This window comes from Dermacentor albipictus, chromosome 9 (genome assembly GCF_038994185.2).
Source record: "Dermacentor albipictus isolate Rhodes 1998 colony chromosome 9, USDA_Dalb.pri_finalv2, whole genome shotgun sequence".
Classification (NCBI taxonomy): domain Eukaryota; kingdom Metazoa; phylum Arthropoda; class Arachnida; order Ixodida; family Ixodidae; genus Dermacentor; species Dermacentor albipictus.
The window spans coordinates 43903979-43924571 of record NC_091829.1 but is presented as its reverse complement, the minus strand read 5'-3'; the positions used below and the strand labels follow the sequence as shown (position 1 = coordinate 43924571).

The following is a 20593-nucleotide window of genomic DNA, read 5'->3' as shown; positions in this document are numbered from 1 at the left end:
TTGTGATAGTGAAGGCGGCAGCCGAATGTCAGGTGCCTAGGACCAACTAAAGTTGTTCCGATATTGCGGCCTCCGAAGCGCAAAGAGGGCACTAACGGAAACTAAATATGACATAAAGTAGCACAGCAACAGTTAAACCGAGTCAGAACTTTAGACGGATATGCAAGCTTGCTTATTTGGGCTCGCAGACGGTACATCGTGTCCGCCATTCCCGTGAATCTCAGGAGCGTCCAAATAAAGTCACATCTCTTATGTCGAGGATGGCCATAAAGTTTTTGTAATAGGAAAATCACAATTGTGTAGCCACACACGGGAGCGTAGTGGCTACGATGAGGCCTTTTGATGCCTACGCGTGAACCCTTCAGTGGGTGGCCTCGAAGTAAACGTTTCTACCTCACGCTCTTCGCAGAGCCATGCAGCGTGGGCAAGCACTGGGTCCGCACCTACGACAACGTGAGCTACCCGCTGGAGGTTAGGCCTCACTGCAAGTACCTCGTCACCAGCGACTGCAGCGCCAAGCACGACTTCGCCGTCGTTGTCCAGCCTCTTGACCTCGCCGTTGGAACTAAGGTATCAAATCTACTCAATTTCCATTAATACACAACGTCGCCTGGGCAAGCTTCGTGAGAAATTAACAGATCCATGCAGAGATTTTCTTTCTTTGGCAGGAGGTCAAGTCATATTTTTTCATGACAGGAAGAAATGTTCTTCTGAGCGCCTAACGATGCCTATCTAGAGAAGGGTAGAAAGCCGGCCTTGTTGATAAGACATACTACAAGTGAAATACAAAAAAATAGTGACAGACGGAGCGCTTGTGTCGTACCCTACGTACCTATGTCCCAGTTTCTTGCGCTTAACTTGCAGTATGCTTATTTAAGTTGGGCAATGGGGGTAGCGAGACTGTCCCACTACGGACCAGATGTGGTTATTTTCACTTACATGCCTAATTCTGATCAAGGCAGTACCATCGAGTTAAATACCTTACCAATGGGTGGTGTCAACGCATCTTCAACAACCGAGTTGCACGCTCTTTAGGAGGCCACCAATATTGAGATGCTGTTGAATCGACAACGATAGGCTAAAAGGTTTCATTGGCGTAAGTTTCGTGCGTGACCCTTCTCGACAGTTTAGGCTTGAAAAGCAACGTGGAAATAAAAGCACAGATTAATTTCCCAGTGCCGCAAGGACAAAACAGAAAATTAATTGTTCCTCACCAATTGTCCCTTTACGTTCATTCTGTTTAGTGTTGCTGTGGTCATACTTTATGAGTGTGCCTTTTTGTGCCGTACGTCTACCACTCGCACACTAATTTTTTATGATAACCAAGAACCAGTTAGTCCCTCAAGACGTTCCACTAACGTTTCTGTTCAAGTTAGCACCGTGTACGGACACCTCGAATTGATTTGCTCTGGAAAGTACAGCATATAGTGTTTTTCTGAGATCCCCTTGCTCGTATGGTTGGCCACTTGCAGAAGCTCATCGTCCAGCTGGGTCCGACCGTGGTGGAGCTTCCCCCGCCCGACCTGTACAAGGCCGAAGTCCTGCTGACGGTCAACGGCACCTACTACGTTGCCAACACCACCCAGGACGTCGTGCTGCCTTACAAGTGGGACCGCAAACTGCTCGTCACCGTGTACCCGACCAGCGGACCTCACGACCCGCCCGTTGTTCAGCTGACCAACACGCTCAAGACTTTCAAGCTGCTGTTCGACGGAGTCAACTTCTTCGTTTGGGTGAGACTCTTTTTCAGGTTCTCTCGCAGCCGTGATTCGCAGAATCGTCTTCAAGATAGATGCTGTTACTGTGCTCAGATCCATCGAAGTGAGTGCGTACTACTAAGTCTGGTGCGGCTGCAAATACTGCTTCCACCGCCACCACCACTACTACTACTACTACTACTACTACTACTACTAGTACTACTACTACTACTACTACAACTATAACTACTACTACTACTACTACTACACTGCTATTACTACTACTACTAACTAGTACCACAAACAGGAATGTGGACGTCAACCATAATTTGCATTTCAATACCGCACGGGCAAATACAGCGCCAAATGCTTTGTGGTTGAATAGGTATGGAGTCAACTTAAAATGGGCGTCTATAGTGTGCGAGGATCAATCGACGGAAACAAGTGCAGAAGATAAATAAACACACTTCTTGCAAAGTGTGCGGTCCTTGAGAACCATTTAATTGCGATAAATTGTAATGATTCTGTATCACCAATAATGATTCACCAGTGTTCTATTTTCCGCAAAAGGGACAGAATAAAGGTCGCAAGTACACCTTCAAGAAGAAATCTGTCTTCGAAGGACGACCGTGCTTTAATTTTGTAAGGAGTAGATGAATTACCCAGAAACTAATGTAAAGAACTGCGCTCATTTCGCTTCGCCAACTTTCGCGCGCCACTTGCGAGCTAGGCCAGTGATAGCGGTGGTTGTTCCTCGTTTGAAACTATTCCGATGGCACAATCCTTCGGAATACCAAAAGCAATCAGTAGAGGCGAGCATATGTAAAGACGTTAACTTGCCGTAGTTATTATGGAAGACTAACTAGTCCAAAAGTCAGGCCTCTTGATAAGTAAAAACAAATGGATGCACTCTTGCGGCGTGCTCAGAAACACTGCAAAGACTAAAGCGGTTTCGTTGTTCCATCCCTGCAGGTGAACCCGCTGTACCAGGGAAAGACCTGCGGTCTCTGCAGTAACTACGACAACGAGCCGTACCACGAGTTCGTCACTCCCGAGAACTACCTCGTGTCCAACTATTCCGAGTTCGTGGCTAGCTACGGTTTCGGCCTTCCCCAGTGCAAGGAGCCCCTGGTTCCCGTCTACCCTCTCCACTACCTCGAGGAACTGAAGAAGCCCGTGGGATACGAAGCCGGCTACCCGTCGAGCCCCGAGTACCCCAGCCACTCGAAGTACCCGTCCCAGCACCACAAGTATCCGAGCCGCAAGGAGTACCCTACCCACCACAAGTACCCCAGCCACGAAGAGTACCCAACCCACCACAAGTACCCCAGCCACGAAGAGTACCCAACCCACCACAAGTACCCTACGCACCGCCAGAAGTACCCAGTTCACAAGTACCCGACCCACCATGAGTACCCGACCCACTACAAGTACCCGACCCACCGCGAGTACCCTCCCAGCCGCGAACACTACCCGTACAGCCCGAGCCTCCAGCGCGAAGGTTAGCATATTTGTTTTTTAAGACACGGTAATATCACTTCAAAAAATAGGTTTCAGGCGCAACGTGGCGTCGCTATGTTCATCTACAAGCCCAAACTTGATTCTTGCGTGTATTGCACTTGTTTTGGAAAATAAACTCAAACTCGGTTTGACAGAGAACAAGTTTTTGACGAATCGTCGCTTTTGATGCTGTCGATGTGGTATCACATTTGACCACAACATTCATTTAACATTGGCACCAGTTTCTTGTGCACCACTTCGTTTTCGCTTACATTTAAGTAGTTCACTGCCGAACAGACAAAGGGAGCTTTGGAAAGACTCCTTTTAGCGTTTCCGCTTCTGCAGGTTCTAGAAGAACTCATTACAGCAGCGTGCCTCGTGCATTAGAAATTTTGCAGGCGAGAAGTGTACGCCACCGACTAAGTTTGCGGTGCTTACGTAAAGCTTGCCGAGAATAAGAAGGTATATCCGCAGTGCACACCGTATCATTGACGCTGGTGCGGCAAACAGGGAGAAGTTTGACAACTTCCGGTCGTCCTTCTCTCTCGCCCCGTTCCATCCGCAGAGGACAGGTGTTTTGAGAAGCGCACCATCCTCCGCGATCGCAAGCAAGAGATCTGCTACAGCGTGTTCCCGATTTTAACCTGCAAGAGCGACTGCCGCAAGACTAAGGGCAGCTCGCAGTTGACCGTGGGTTTCACTTGCCTGCCCCGCCACAGCGCGCTGGCCAAGGAATGGACCCGCAAGGTTCGCGAGGTCCGCTCTCTGGGCGTCCTTCCGTCGAACTACCTCGTAACGCTGCAGGAGAGGGTGCGCTTCCCCGAAAAGTGCGTGCCTCTTGAGGCCGCCTTCTAGCAGTCGGGCGGCTTTAGCGTAGCGGCCTGGAATTTTGTTTAATAAAATCGTTAGTCAATTTGTCGCGTCAGTGTTGCAGTGTGCGTCCCCAACTCTGGAGGACGAATAACGCGGGCCTCGGAACGGACCTGCCCTTTCAGAGGCGCGTTGGGAGCCTCCCCTCCAGAAGCCGTTGGCGTGTGCCGCTTGCAGAAGCCGATCGCGGTTCCCGACGATTGACGGAAATTAGCGGCGCGGTGGCGTGACAGCCGCTCTCTTCAACGCAGACCCCGGAATCTAGGGTCTTGGATACAATCATCAGCGAGGTGCTTGTGGGAAAGCTATGAAAACCACACTAACAGTTGACACTGCGACATGTAGTTCCCCCGCTGTGCAGTTTTCGGTGGTATAGCAGTCTCTTGAAGGCAAGCTTCAAGCGATACAGTAAGTTGCAACATAAAAAAAGAACGGCGGCAACTATACCTCGAAGAGAGGATGGGTACATAGGTTGGCCTAATGAGCGTTCTTCGTCAAGTCTCTCTGCGAGCACAAGCGCTAGGCTCGCTCTCTGGCTTTCTCCGTCGACACGACGCTCACGGGCAGCTATTAACGCGCCCCGCCGAAACTGCGTGCGCGTGTTTTAGTTGCTCCTCGTTCTGAGCGGAAAAATTGTCGGGTAGAGAGAGGCAGGAGGACAGGGCGTACGCTCACTAGGAGGAGGAGGAGGAATAAACTTTATTAGTTGAAATGAGCCGACGGTAAAATCGTCCGAGGTGGGCGGCGTCCCTAGTCCAGGATGCCGTGGGCCTGAGCTGATAGCTTGGCCCTGCTCACCAGGCGATGCTGGTCTTCAGGGGTCGAGCTTGTCAGCTGTGCCTACTGAGAATTTATTGCAACCTGCCATACATGAGCAACAGAAGCACGCACGCGCAGGCAAGCATGCACGTGGACCGCGGCCGGACGAACCGGGCACTGGACAACTCCGAAAGAAACAGCGTGCACGTCATTTCGCCGATAAGAGCGTACAAGCCAGCGTGAGGTGTGGTGTACGTGGAGACGTTAATTAATTTTAATTATATTTAACATTAATTTGTTTCCCCATTTCTCTTTCACCTGTCGAGATAACGTAGTTCTTTCTGCATCAGGTGCATTGAAGACACACCGATGCACCACTCAATAAGGTTGTTAATCTGAGCAGCATCCGAAATTCCCCTCTCCAGCGTTATCCTTGCTCCTATACCGATAACCGAAGTTTGGTGAAACGCTAGGCTTCAGCCACATGCCTTGGTATGCCTCTTGTGTTTTCTCAGAACTTCTGGTTTGCGCGAGTGGCTTTAACCCAAGTATTGTCCGCGCACGTCTCTATACCTTCTCTCTCTTCCCATTCTTCCTTCCCCCAGCGTAGGGTTGCCAACCAGACTCTTTACTGGTTAACATTCCATGCCCGACTTATATTCCTCTCTCTGTGTCACTTGGTATGCGCGCGTAAACGCGTGCCTTCTCACGAAGCCTTCAAAAAAGTTGCGTGCTCTCCCAGTCTATCGTCGAGACGTCGGCCCGTTTGACCGATGTATACCGTCCCGCATGTCAGCGGAACTTTGGTACACAACTTCAGTTGAACTGGGAACAAACTGCCTGGTGTGCTGTTTCCCGCATATGGCATTCCTCTCTTTCCTTTGATAAGTTGCGAGGGCGCACAAGTTGGAGATCTTGCAAGGCACCGTGAACACGAGGTTCACTCAATGTTTGTGCCCTATCCTCTTAAATTTCTGTAATGTAGCATGAAGATGTGGCTTCACTACATAGTTCCTAGGCGCGCTGGGTCCATGTTGGAACTATTTAATGAAGGAACAACCCACAGCTACGAGAACACCGGAGGGGAAACCTGAGCTGGTCAGGCGCAAAACCTCATGTTGAAAGCTATGACCAACCTTGCGTATACAGGACTTTTACATGGCTGATTTGAGGCACGACTTGGCGATCCGTCGTTTCACTAGTTTCGTATGAGAAAGCTCGCATGGCAGGATGCCTTCCCCCCCCCCCCTTCTCAGCAAATTTTTTTCCGCGATCAGCACAATGATCAATATGCAATACCACTTAGCCCAATGGTCTACAGCGCCTTTGTACATTGTCTCCGAGATCTGGAGGCGTGCGCACCCAATCTCGGAGACCATGGTTTCTGTAACACGTTGTATGCTAACCGCTCTAGTTACGAGTTCGACGGAATACCGTCTGGTCAGGTAAAATCATTTTTAATTATGAGGCAGATGTCTGACAAAGATCATAATAAATATAAAGTGACCTTTCGGGGTCTGTACGGATCCCTTGTTCACAATGGAATGCCGGGTAAACAGAAGGTTCTTAAAGGGACAATAAAGCGAAACAATAAATTACTTTAGACTAATAAAGTATTGTTTGAGAACCCTGCAGGCAGTCATTTCAAAATAACAGTTTGATAATTAGATGAGCAACTAAAGGTCGAAGTATCATTATTTGAATTTTGCGCCGAAACCCTGACGCCGGTACGTCAGTGTGACCTCAGGGATACCAAAGTATGTTTTCGCATTTGGGCCGCGTTGGCTGAGTAAAGGTTGCCGAAACGTGCTATGTTTAATATCTGGTTCCTTTAGAACACAATGTAGTCAACCTGTATCGCTATATAAGTAAGTAGGCTCTAAAGGATGCCATAAAAATCCATGACGTCACAGAGACCAGGTGCGGCAACTTCGAGGAGGCGTCGCCGCCCGTCTTTCGTTCTTGTGCTTTTTCTGGTTTACCAAGCGTCTTATTGTGGTAAGAGCGGTGTTTTTAGTGTCGTAGAAAGGTAATTTACTGATGCAGACGAAATCATATTTCTCTTTAGTTTCCCTTTAAGTAGCGTTGAGCGCATTACGCAAAGTTCGGGAGTACGCGCGGGAGTTCACGGGCACCTAGCGAGGCCCGTAGGTAACGTACACCCTTCCAGAAACGCTTGGATTTAAGATGGATGCAAACATCAACCGTCTTCAAACCCAGCATAAAAACCACCCATTGGCTCTAGACATATAATGAAACGAGATAGAAGTTATGTTCATATAGAAATTCAAAAAAAAATCTTCACATATTGCCAGGAAATGAATTTGGGAACTCAGACATCGAATATCCTCCATGGCTGCTTACAGTTCCAAAAATCGAATTGTCAGTAGAAGGGATATTCAGCAAAAGAGACATGTTCATTCAAGCTGCTCAACAACTTGCACTATACCAGATATATATGCGGTATTCAGGATACACACATGTCTATACAGACGGCTCCAGTACAGCAACCTCTTCAACTTCATCATTCATCATACCGCACCTCAACAAGCAAGAATCATTTAAGTTATCTCGTGCAACTTCGTCCACAACGGCTGAACTGTTCGCAATCCTATGTGCGGTAAAATTTATATTGTCAGTAACAGAAGCGCAAAAATGGGTAATTTTCAGCGATTCACAGGCGGCTCTAAGATCACCCTGCAGCACAAAGGGGAAAACATTCAGCGACAGTATAATATATGAAACACTTAAAAACCTCACAAAGGCAAGCGAAGCGAAACATGCAATAACATTCCAGTGGATACCAGGGCATTGCAACATTCCTGGCAACACAGCAGCCGATGAAGCAGCACGACAAGCGCACCTGAAAGATGATACGGCTCCACTCCCAATATCAAAGAATGAATCACGCTGCATTATAAGGACAACGTCTTTCAACATGTCTAGAAACACTTCGTTTGACCAGAATTCTAAGAGCTCTGACTTATATCATATTGATCCATTTATTGAATTCAAATTTTCATTGTCATTAGATAGAACTATGGAAACGCTTATTCATCGATTAAGGCTAGGCACTGCCTACACAAAGCATTTCCTACACAGAATTGGCCGAGCGGAAACCCCCGAATGTGATTGTAGATTTGTAGATGAAGATATATATCACCTCCTTCTAGATTGCCCACAACACGACACACAAAGATGCCGATTTAAATCAGCGCTAAGTAAATTAGACCGCAGACCTTTCAGTTTAAGGAAACTTTTGGGCCCTTGGCCAACAACGGCCTTGCAGAAGAGCGCTTTAAAAGCACTAAAGACTTTTTTTGAAGACAGCGGCATCGTTGGACGTTATTAGTGCTTTCATTGTTCTGTTCATTTCACTGTCACTCTGTATATCCACCTGTTTGGGAATTATGTTATGTTGACTGCTCTGTTGTGACTGTATGTGCTAATATATTTACACGATGTATATACCACCCGCTGACTAGACAATGTGTTATTAGGCGACAGTATCGTTTGTACTTTTGAGACTTTCGACTACATAAGTGTGGAGACATTTGCCATGTATATTGTATGTACCCGCTGACCCGCTGACTAGAGAATGTGTTATTAGGCAACAGTATCGTTTGTACTTTTGAGACTTTCGACTACATAGATGTGGAGACATTTGACATAGTCTTCCTGTGGAAACGTTGCTTTATAAGTCCTGGTGTTTGTGTGAAAAGATTATTTGATATGTAACCGTGAACCCTGAATGATGTGTGACGGAACACCAGCAAGAGATAAGGAGTAGCCGGCGCCTTAAATTGCGCGCCAACATCTCCTTATATCATATCAATAAAAAAAAACCGGCCAATTAGTCGAGATAAGTAAGATACGTTTAGAATATCGATGGCGAAAAAACAGCATGGAAGGGATTGACAGAACCGGATCTGCTACATGCATAGGTAGCGGTACGAGGTAGATGTAGAAGTTTTAAGGAACCGAAAGAGAAGAGTAACGGAATGTTCCCAAAATGCTGGAATGAAAAGCATGTATAGCATGCCTGATTAATCCATGCAGCGCCGGTGACTTTTTGTCATAACCCCGTTTCAAAGGGATCGCAATAAGTTACTATCATCATCATTCACTGTCGCGCGTCTGCTCACCTTTAGGGCTCATTCACACCGGCGACTTGACGAGGTCGCGTGACCATTTGCGACTCGCAATCAAAAAGCGACCGAAGGCGACTGATGTTCACACCGGCAAGCCCGGCTGAGCGCGACCCGCAAGTCGCAGTCCCGGAGATTATCGTTCTCAGCGAGAACTCTCGGAATCTACGCGGAATTTGAACGCGACGCTGGAGGAGGCCGGATGTAGACACGAAAGATGACTTCCGGTGCGCCGCTGATTCGTTTATCAGTTTTGCGACCACGATCGCGCGACTGAAAAATCGCGCAGAGAGCGACTGGCCCAAAATGGTCGCTTTTCAAGAAAGGCGACCGTTTGCGACCATTTGCGACTGGTCGCTTTGCGACCACCTTGGTCGCGCGACCACTGTCAGTCGCCGGTGTGAATGAGCCCTTAAGCATGTGCACGGGCATGCGCGTGTGATGCCGCCGGAGCCCCAACGACGCAGTTTCGTCACATACGCATTCACCGTCACGTCAGATATACCTACCACGCTGGGAAGCCTGCGGGGTGCTGTTTAGGCTGCGCCGCAGCGCAGGCCTCGTTTGCTTGATATCGCTGTCATTGCTTCGCTCTTCGAGCGAAACTGTTATTAATAAAAGACTGTGCACATATATGGACTTGTATTTGTGAATGTACAAGAAAGCTGCCACTAGCTGCTTCTTAGAATAATCGTTTCACTTTCGTGTTCTGACCAACTCCTCTGAAGTAGGGATCAACCAATATTGTTTTTTTCCTCTTTCACCGTACTCGATCGTTACAGTAACGCGTAAAACTAATGGCACTGGATTAGTACACAAGTGACATTAATGACCAGGCACAGTAGCCCAATGAAACATTCACAAAATGTGCATAGTTCAGAATGGCGGGCACAATGACAGTCACACACGCAGAGAAGAGGCACCTTCACATGCACGGGCATACCTCAGCTCGGGAAGGTGCTCATCCTTAATTACCACCCTTCTAAAGCGGAATATTCACTTTGCTCGAATAATTCCCACGCGCTACCACGCGAAAGGCCACGCTGCAGGATTTTGCTTTCCACACAGACTTTGAGAGAGGTTGCACTTGTGCATGTATATTTCAAATGCCGAACAAGCAAACAGCAGTGAACGAAAACGACATTGTCTGCATCGAAGAGAAGTTGTTCTCGACTAGATGGCGGTGTGTGTTGCTGTAAGAATTATGCGCTGTCATGCTCGCGGAAGCAGCGTCGGTGCCACAAACGAGGCGTACACGACAGTTACGATGATCCTCCTCAACCACGGCACACAGCCACGTAGAGTATGCGCCAAGAACTACCCCGTTTGCGAGAGACAACGAAGAAAACCGCGACGGCGCAATGCCGACAAAGACGTTGCAGCGATAATGCAACGCAGTTTACACAGTAGCTCGCAGGAATCGCAGCCGCCAAGTGCACAGCACGGCAAATGTACAGGCAAATATTCACTCAAATCACGTAGGTGGCATTACGTCATTTGCCTCGTGACATCAGTTGCAGTGGACGTTTTGGGCTGAGAGTTGACTGATCGCCAAGCGAAGCCTTCAAATGACTCTTGGAGACTGAAAAGGAAGAAGCCTTTAACACGGAGAAGAACAAGAAGTGTATCTGTTCGGTCGCTGTTTTTATGTGGTGCTCTGAGTTTTCCGGTTTTTTGGATAGTTACGGTTACCTTTGACGACGATTGATTAACAAGACTTTGGGTGAACATTCAACGAGCCAGGCGCCTTACAGGTACGACATTTCTTTTTTGAAGACCTGACTATTACCATGCCGCTACGGTGGTCGGAAGCCGAGAACATCGTCACGAGCCTTATGCTCGTCCAAACGTAACAAGCCATATGAATGACGCTACGGCCCGTAATGAAAAGCCTGGAGCCTTGCAAGTGTCACAAAGCTTCATAAAGCCGGCACGTTTGGTTCTCCCCAACTCGGAATCAACTACAGCGAATTCAGGAATGATGGCTGATGGTGAAGCCGAGACCAAGAAACCTCGCCTAGAAGACGGCAAGTACGATGATAGAACATCGAATTATGAGATAAGTGATGAAGTAGAGATGGGTGAAGATGCACCATTTACTGTGGTCATGTATAAGAAAAAGCGAGCCGAAGGCATTCCGGTTGTCTTTCGCCCAACAAGTCAAGGTACTTCTTTTTGGCAAGTAAATCCAAACCGAGTGTCTGCCGAAATAGCTAGTTTCCGCTGCAAAAGAAAAAGTACAGTCTTTCAGGACGACCAGATATGGAAGTTTCAGTGTCAGTGTTGCTTCCTTAGCATCGGCGAAACGCCTTTTGATGCTTTCAAGTGTAGGCGGCCTGGAAGTCAAGTCATTCATCCCAGAGTCGTACACGCGAAACGTTGGGAAAGTAAAACATGTGCCTCGGCAGTATACAGACGAACAACTCCTAGACTTCTTGAAAGACGCAGGAGTTATATCGGCACGCAGACAGATAAGGTATTCCCGCCAAGAAAATGGAGCAGTGAAGTCATATCCACTTCACACGGTAATTCTGACTTTCAGAGACGACGGCCCTATTCCTGGAAGAACTTACTTGGGTTTCACCAGTCACCCTGTCGAGGAATACCTAGGACCCGCACTTCGCTGCTATAATTGCCAGAGATTTGGGCACATGGCGAAAACCTGCCGTAGCACACGTCGATGCAAAATCTGCTCAGAAGACCATGACCACAAGGAGTGCAAGTCGCTTCTTCAACCTAAATGTGCAAACTGTGCGGGGAACCATGCCGCCTCCTTCTCAGGCTGCCCACAGAAAAAAGCAGCGGCACAAATGCATCGACATGAACTAATTCATGGAAGACAACCGCGACGCAATGAACCCGCCCCAATCCTCGAGATTGTTCATCCAGTGCTAGATCACCCACCTCAGCGGGCACCGGAACCACCACAGCCAAGAGCACCAACAAGATATCCCTCCTCTAGAGAACAACCAACAGTGCAATCAAGAGACCAATCAAGAGGATCACAGTCAAGCGCCCAGTCTTATGCATCAGTGCTACGGAAACCCAGAGGACAACAGGCAGAAAGTAATACACAAGAAAGCTCCTGTACTCGCACACATTTCTCTCAACGACCTTACGCATCTACTGCAGAAGTAAGACCAGCTAATAGCAAACATTCCACAGCATCGGTGACACAACTGATTTTGCCAATGCTTTTCGCAGCTCTTAAGGCAATCCTATCTGCTTTGCCAGAAGCAAACAACCTACCAAAAGTAAAAGCCTTCTTGCCTCTAGAAGCACTGTTGTGTCAACAATCCGGGCCGAAACTGCGGCAGGCACTACTGAATAACGCTACAAAAATGTCTCCATATTTTAGTGGAATGCCAACAGTCTTCGAAGAAAGTGTGCTGACTTTCGTAAACTGCTTGTGCAATACAACTTCCCAATACTTTGCATTCAAGAGGCGGGAATCACTGACGACTTTCGCCTCTCGAATTATGTGATATATAACACTTCTCGTCAAGGTGCTGTTAGCAGAGTGCTCCTGTGCGTCAGAAAGGACCTGCCATCTTATCAAATTCAGTCCAGTGATTCAGACTTCCCGGAATTCATCGCATGTGAAGTATCCTTTGGCAAGCTCTGTATAACAGTGATTAATCTATATCTACAACCTTCAAACCGGATTTCAGTAGAAGCGCTAGTGGATATCTTCAAAATAGCTAATTTTAATGTATTAATATGTGGTGACTTCAATGCACACAACATCATCTGGGGCAGTGATCATTGTGATGCACGGGGTTATTGAGTGCGCCATAGATAAATGCAACTTGACTGTTTTAAACGATGGGTCGCCAACATTCCTTCGTGGATATAATTACTCAAGCTGCATAGATGTTACCCTGTGTTCACATGATCCAGTGAATGGTGTGGGATGGACAACAGATATGGAAACGCGCGGAAGTGATCATTTTCAATCCTTGTTAACCACCCTAGCATGCACTATGATATCAGGCGTTACACCAGACTAACCAACTGGCAAGCTTTTCGGTACCGCCTAACGGATCAAATTAACCAACATGCAACAGTGGAAAAATTTACAGAATTTTTGCAGGATAATAAGAACATATGCACAAAGAAGGTCCCAATACCAATAGATTATGCTGCAGTTGACGGAGAATATGAACACCTAAGAGCCATCCGACGCCGATCCGAAAGAGCTTACCGACGGAGCGGAAGTTTAGAAGCATACAGAAACGCTCAGAAAATACACAATGTAATGCGCAGACGAATGGAAAGCTTAGGGAAACGGCGCTGGCGCGATTTCTGCGGCACGCTGTCTCCTCACACGGCTGTCCCACGAATTTTTCTAGTAATTCGTTCTTTAAGCGTACCTGTAACACAAAGCTTCCCATTTCATGCTCTCGCTGTAGCCCGGGACACGTGTGAAATAATAGTTGCAGATGAATTTTATGAGCTTATTTCCAGATCTGCTTTTTCATCCCAATGTGCAGAATTTGATGTTTCAGTAGAGTTGGCTAAGCGAAAAATTACTGCTTGCTACTGGGCCCAACATCCTCAATTAGATCATACTTTCACATTAAGCGAGCTTCAATGTGCAATTACATCATGTCGCCAAAAGTCCGCTGCTGGGCCGGACGGCATTACGTACAATATGCTAAGAAACCTCGGACCGACAGGTACAAAAGCTCTCTTAGACATCTATAATAACTTATGGATAGAGGAAACTGTACCTGACTCTTGGAAAGTCGCTCGAGTCATACCAATTTTACTACTGTGCGACTGTGCAATTACTGTACGACTGTGCAATTACATCATGTCGCCAAAAGTCCGCTGCTGGGCCGGACGGCATTACGTACAATATGCTAAGAAACCTCGGACCGACAGGTACAAAAGCTCTCTTAGACATCTATAATAACTTATGGATAGAGGAAACTGTACCTGACTCTTGGAAAGTCGCTCGAGTCATACCAATTTTAAAACCTCGTAAGACGCCCTTGTGACTTGAATCCTTCCACGCCGTTAGTTTGACAAATTGTTTATGCAAAGTAATGGAGAAAATGATTGACGCGCAACTTCAATGGTGGTGTAATGAAACGAAGGTGTTGTGCAACTACTTAGTAGGTTTTAGAAAGCATAAATGCACAATGGATGCAATATTACATATAGTAACCTGTGTGGAGCACGAGCGTGCACGTGGAAACATGACTATAGCACTATTCCTAGACATCAAGAGGGCACTTGACACTGTTAGTCACGTTCATGTTCTGCTAAGCATGTTGGAGATTGGTCTGTCTGGCAGGTCCTTGCGATGGATTTCTGAATTTTTATCAGGTCGCAAAATATTTGTTCAGACGGGTGAAGGAAAGAGTGCTGAACATATTGTCAAAGAGGGAGTACCACAGGGAAGCGTACTCAGCCCCTTCCTTTTTAACTGCGTCATGGCTGATTTAATATCTGTTTAATATTTGTTCAGACGGGTGAAAGAAAGAGTGCTGAACATATTGTCAAACAGGGAGTACCACAGGGAAGCGTACTCAGCCCCTTCCTTTTTAACTGCGTCATGGTTGATTTAACGCGAAGACTGCCATCACAGTTAAAGTTTTCACTGTATACAGATGATGTGTGTATTTGGACATCTGGGTCTAATGCTCAACAACTTCAGATGGCATTGCAAGACGGCACAAATATCATCAGCCAATTTTTGAGAGAAAGAGAAATGGTACCATCACACGCAAAGACTGCTGTATTGCCCTTCACTCGGAGGCAGTTAAAAAATTTCACTCTTAATCTGGAAGGACACCCTCTAATGATTGTCACACAGTATCGATTTCTTGGCATAATACTTCATAGGCAGCTATCCTGGGCACCCCACTTAAAAAAAAACTCGAAAACGAGGCCAATGCCATAGTGACTGTACTTCGCAGACTTGCAGGCACATCATGGGGCGGATCAGTATCGTCCATGATGACTGTTTACAATGCATTAATACGACAAAAAATTGCATATTCCGCGCCCATCTTACACGGACTTTCCCACACGTCAGAAGAGAGACTTCAAAGACTTTTAGCTAGAGGACTACGCCTATGCCTAGGAGTTCCACGAGCGACTTCGAGTTATCTTGTAATAGCTGAGGCTCGCCAATCACCATTTCCAGTTATGCGAACTACAGAAACATGCCGGCATTATTTCCGTCTTCAAACCCAGCATAAAAACCACCCATTGGCTCTAGACATAATCAAACGAGATAGAAGGTATGTTCATATAGAAATTCAAAAAAATATTTACATATTGCCAGGAAATGAATTTTGGAACTCAGACATCGAATATCCTCCATGGCTGCTTACAGTTCGAAAAATCAAATTGTCAGTAGAAGGGATACTCAGCAAAAGAGACATGTTCATTCAAGCTGCTCAACAACTAGCACTATACCAGATATATATGCGGTATTCAGGATACACACACGTCTATACAGACGGCTCCAGTACAGCAACCTCTTCAACTTCATCATTCATTATACCGCACCTCAACAAATAAGAATCATTTAAGTTATCTCGTGCGACTTCGTCCACAACGGCTGAACTGTTCGCAATCCTATGTGCGCTAAAATTTATATTGTCAGTAACACAAGCGCAAAAATGGGTAATTTTCAGCGATTCAGAGGCGGCTCTAACATCACTCTGCAGCACAAAGGGGAAAACATTCAGCGACAGTATAATATATGAAACACTTAAAAATCTCACAAAGGCAAGCGAAGCGAAACATGCAATAGCATTCCAGAGGATACCGGGGCATTGCAACATTCCTGGCACTACAGCAGCCGATGAAGCAGCACGACAAGCGCACTTGAAAGATGATACGGCTTCGCTCCCAATATCAAAGAATGAATTACGCTGCATTATAAGGACAACGTCTTTCAACATGTCTAGAAACACTTGGTTTGACCAGAATTCTAAGAGCTCTGACTTATATCATATTGATCCATTTATTGAATTCAAATTTTCATTGTCATTAGATAGAACTATGGAAACGCTTATTCATCTATTACGGCTAGGCACTGCCTACACAAAGCATTTCTTACACAGAATTGGCCGAGCGGAAACCCCCGAATGTGATTGTGGATTTGTAGATGAAGATATATATCACCTTTTTCTAGGTTGCCCACATCACGACACACCAAGATGCCGACTTAAATCAGCGCTAAGTAAATTAGACCGCAGACCTTTCAGTTTAAGGAAACTTTTGGGCTCTTGGCCAACAACGGCCTTGCAGAAGAGCGCTTTAAAGCACTAAAGACTTTTCTTGAAGACAGCGGCATCGTTGGACGTTATTAGTGCTTTCATTGTTCTGTTCATTTCAATGTCACTCTATATATGCATCTGTTTGGGAATTATGTTGACTGCTCTGTTGTGACTGTATGTGCTAATATATTTACACGATGTGTATACCACCCGCTGACTAGACAATGTGTTATTAGGCGACAGTATCGTTTGTACTTTTGAGACTTTCGACTACATAAGTGTGGAGACATTTGCCATGTGTATTGTATGTACCCGCTGACCCGCTGACTAGAAAATGTGTTATTAGGCGACAGTATCATTTGTACTTTTGAGACTTTCGACTACATAAGTGTGGAGACATTTGCCATGTATATTGTATGTACCATGTGCTCCTTACGTCATAGTCTTCCTGTGGAAACGTTGCGTTATAAGTCCTGGTGCTTGTGTGAAAAGATTATTTGATTTGTAACCGTGAACCCTGAATGATGTATGAGGGAACCACCCAAGAGATAAGGAGTAGCCGGCGCCTTAAATTGCGCGCTAACATCTCCTTATATCATATCAATAAAAAAAAGCCTTTAACACAGCAACAATATCATTTCCGGCAGCTTAAACACTGATTTACACACACACACACACACACACACACACACACACACACACACACACGCACGCACGCACGCACGCACACACACACACACACACACACACACGCACACACACACGCACGCACGCACACACACACACACGCACACGCACACGCGCACACACACACACACACACACGCACGCACGCACACACAAAACTTTGGAAATCGTGTAAGAAAGCTTAAAGGTAATCTCAAATGCCACCCTGCCGAAACGTCGACCAGGTCGTTGTTCAACGAACAACGCTTGGTCGTTGTTCTATCGAATTATAGAAATAAAAATTATGACTGTTTTACCCAAGTTCTCGAAACTTACTACGTTGAACACGATGCAACCTCAGCGTGACACACAAAAGAAACGAAAATAAGCATGACGAAGCAAGAATGTCTGAACCAAGTATATTCAAATAGTAAAATGCTAAACTGCAATTAAAAAAGAAAAGCATGACCCTCTGGCCAGACACCTGCGAACAAAAGGTCACGTAACGCTCTAGATATCAACTAAATTGACAAGGGCAGTATGAAGACGCTAAAATATGTCCCTGTACGTATTTTAAACTCCACAATATGCATTACTATGTCATAGAGAGAAACTTGTGTACACTGCCAAAGAAGATGAAGTCGCAACTTATTTGTATAATTGCCACTTTTATTTCTGCATATGATAAAATTTATAGTTTTTATGTTTTGGGGTTTTACGTGACAAAACCAATTTCTGATTATGAGGCACGCCGTAGTGGGGGGCTCTGGAAATTTGGACCACCTGGGGTTCTTTAACGTGCACCTAAATCTAAGCACACGGGTGTTTTCGCATTTCGCCCCCATCGAAAGCGGCTGACGTGGCCGGGATTCAATCTCGCGACCTCGTGCTTAGCAGCCCAACACCATAGCCACTAAGCAACCACTGCGGGTTAAATTTATAGTTATCATTCAAATATTAAAGAGCTTTTATTTCAGATACTTACTTTAAATTAGCATATTTCCATACAACCTTACCATTCCCCACAACCGAACGCCAACAGCTCGCTTCCTGTTAATTTCCCCGTAGCGGATGAACGCCCTTACGGCTTTTCGTTATGCAAAAAGATAGAAAACATGCCATGATTCATATTAGACTTGGCTTCATCCAACCGAAATGGTTATATTCCTCAAATACGCTACGACAAAACGCTGCACTGCGTGGCTTTGCAAACGTTGTCACGCACAAAGCGCGCGGTATGACACATTTGGAGACTGGCTCTGTTGTAAAGAAAAGTAACTTATTTACGTGCTTTTAAAATTTACCACCTTCCAAATATAGTATACCCTTGCGAAGGAATACGGCGCTCCCAGCGTCCTCAGTGCCAAGCGAACGCGTCCCGGAAGTCTCTCTTTCCCGTACGAGTCGAACGCACTCAAGCGATTCGAGCTTAATATAGTGCAATTGTGTCAAAAGAGTGCGAGCTAGCTTTCCTTTTTTGGGGGAAAATAGAAGGCTAAATAAGCGGGAATCAAATCTGACGAGTAGTGTGAATGTGAAAGAGCAACCATCGCATTGTTCCCGGTGAGAAATGCGCGCGTACCCGGAAGGCTCTGCGACAGGGCGCCAGTAATATGCAGCATCCACGTACTGGTGTACACCTGATCGGGCCGTTTTCGGCCCAGGTTGGGACGTCCCCGCTTAGACGCCCTAAACCTTGGCAGTAAAACTCGCTGATAGTCTGGTCAGTCGGGATGAATTCGCGGTGCCTGACACCGCGAATGTCGAAAAACGCAAAAAGCAAAAAAAAAAGCGATGAGCATGCATTTTGGTCCAGCGGCGAACATTGCCTAAGTCTTTCCTTTTGGTCGTGGAGACGTTGGTATTTTCCAAAGAGATGAATGATGCTTCGTCTCAGGGTCGCAGCTGCACACGTATGTTTTGTCCCTAAATGATGATCCTCAACGTGAAATACGGGTAATTCATGGAGTGTCGCTCCCGGTAATTTCGCTTTCATTCCAAAGTTTTAAAAACCCTCTCGAAGGTCACTAGTTTTTTACATAATTGGTTCAATCTGCTCGAATCGCAGAAGGTGCTCGACTCGTTCCAGAAAAGATACTTCCAGGAAATATTAGCAAAGTAGGAGGAATTAACCCTGGGTGCGCTGTATTGCTGTGCAAGGTGACTATTTCGAAGGCGACTGTGTGTTAATGCACATAAATTACTCTCTTCAAAACAGAGCCAGTGCCAAAACGCTTTGATACCAAGTCCTACCAGATATCAGCGGCACTGCTTAAGGCATTGTAGCGGATATGTGCTTGAGTACTTGTAGTGTTTCTTATGAACCTGCCGTAGAAAAAAATTCGAATTGCATTAACAAAGACACGACATTACGAATGAATCGATGGACGAGAATAAATGAACGCGGCAGCGAAATAATTAAAGTGGACAAAAGATACGCGCGGCCGCGATAACAGGTCGGTACGAGACCTTGACGACGCTATTGTTTTTTCTCCCACATTCGGCAGCTACCTTACCCGACTCGCTGCAATTCTTGCGGTCTTCCGAAAAGCCAGCCTTCAAGTGAAGTCCACAATGTGTCAGTTCGGGCGGTGTCAGATTACCGCGTTGGAACACCTCGTTGACGCCTCCGATGTCCAACCAGATCCGGAAAAAGCTCGCGCCGTATGCAGTTTCCCTGTGCCACGTTCTGCTTCTGACGTGCGCTGCTTCGTCGGCCTGTGTTCTTACTTTCGCCGTTTCGTCTAAAACTTCACCGACGTTGCTCGGCCTTTGACAGATCTTCTAAAGAACAACACGCAGAGCAGGCTCACGCGTTCGCCGCTCTCATCGGGTTTGTGACCACCCTTCCCATACTTGCCCACTTTGATCCAACTGCACCGACCGATGTCCACACTGACGCAAGCGGCCATGGCATCAGCGCTGTAAGATCTCGCCCAACAACAGAATGGTACCGAGTGCATGATAGCTTACACCAGCCGCCTCCTGTCACCTGCCGAGAGAAATTACTCCATCACCGAACGGGAGCGCTTGGCTTTACTTTGGACTGTGGCCAAGTTCCGGCCATATTTGTATGGCCGCACGTTTTCGGTCGTCACAGACCATCACGCACTCTGCTGGCTGTCTTCCCTTCGGGACCCGACTGGACGGCTTGGTCGCTGGGCTTTGCGGCTCCAGGAATTTTAATTTAGTGTCTATTACAAGACTGGACGCCTCCACAAGGACGTTGACTGCCTCTCGCGTCACCCTGTGGATCCTCCCGATCCTGTTGCGTATGATCCGGTGACCTGCGTGATGGCTTTGACTGACATGACCGGCATGCGCGCTGAACAACAACGCGACGCATCCTTACAATCCCTCATCGCCGGAGTGCAATATGGCCGCACCGACGGCACGTGCCGCATGTTCATGCTGCATGACGACATCCTCTACAGCCGCAATATCAACCTTGACGGCCCTGAGTTGCTCCTTGTCCTTCCTCGTCATTTGAGATCCGTCGTTCTCGAACAACTTCACGATGCACCGACGGCGGGACAACTTTGAGTTTTGCGTACATACGACCCCGTACGAGGCCGGTTTTCCTGGCCAGGTCTCTACCACTCTGTGCGTCGTTATGTCACAACTTGCGAATGGTGTCAGCGCAGGAAGAAACCTCCCTTGGCACCTGCCGGACGACTCCATCCAATTGGAGTTCCCTCTGAACTGTTCTTTCG

The 20593-nt window shown here is 46.7% G+C and overlaps 1 protein-coding gene across 1 annotated transcript in view; it reads left to right on the top strand.

Annotated features, from left to right (window-relative positions):
* Positions 1 to 3371, top strand: part of LOC139049745 (vitellogenin-6-like) — a 29486-nt gene extending 26115 nt beyond the window's left edge. The window contains exons 23-25 of the mRNA XM_070525538.1: positions 410 to 570; positions 1473 to 1733; positions 2670 to 3371. Coding sequence (XP_070381639.1) covers positions 410 to 570; positions 1473 to 1733; positions 2670 to 3203 — 956 coding nt within the window. The 3' untranslated portion in view covers positions 3204 to 3371. The remainder of the gene's footprint in view (positions 1 to 409; positions 571 to 1472; positions 1734 to 2669) is intronic.
* Positions 3372 to 20593: the final 17222 nt, after the last annotated feature.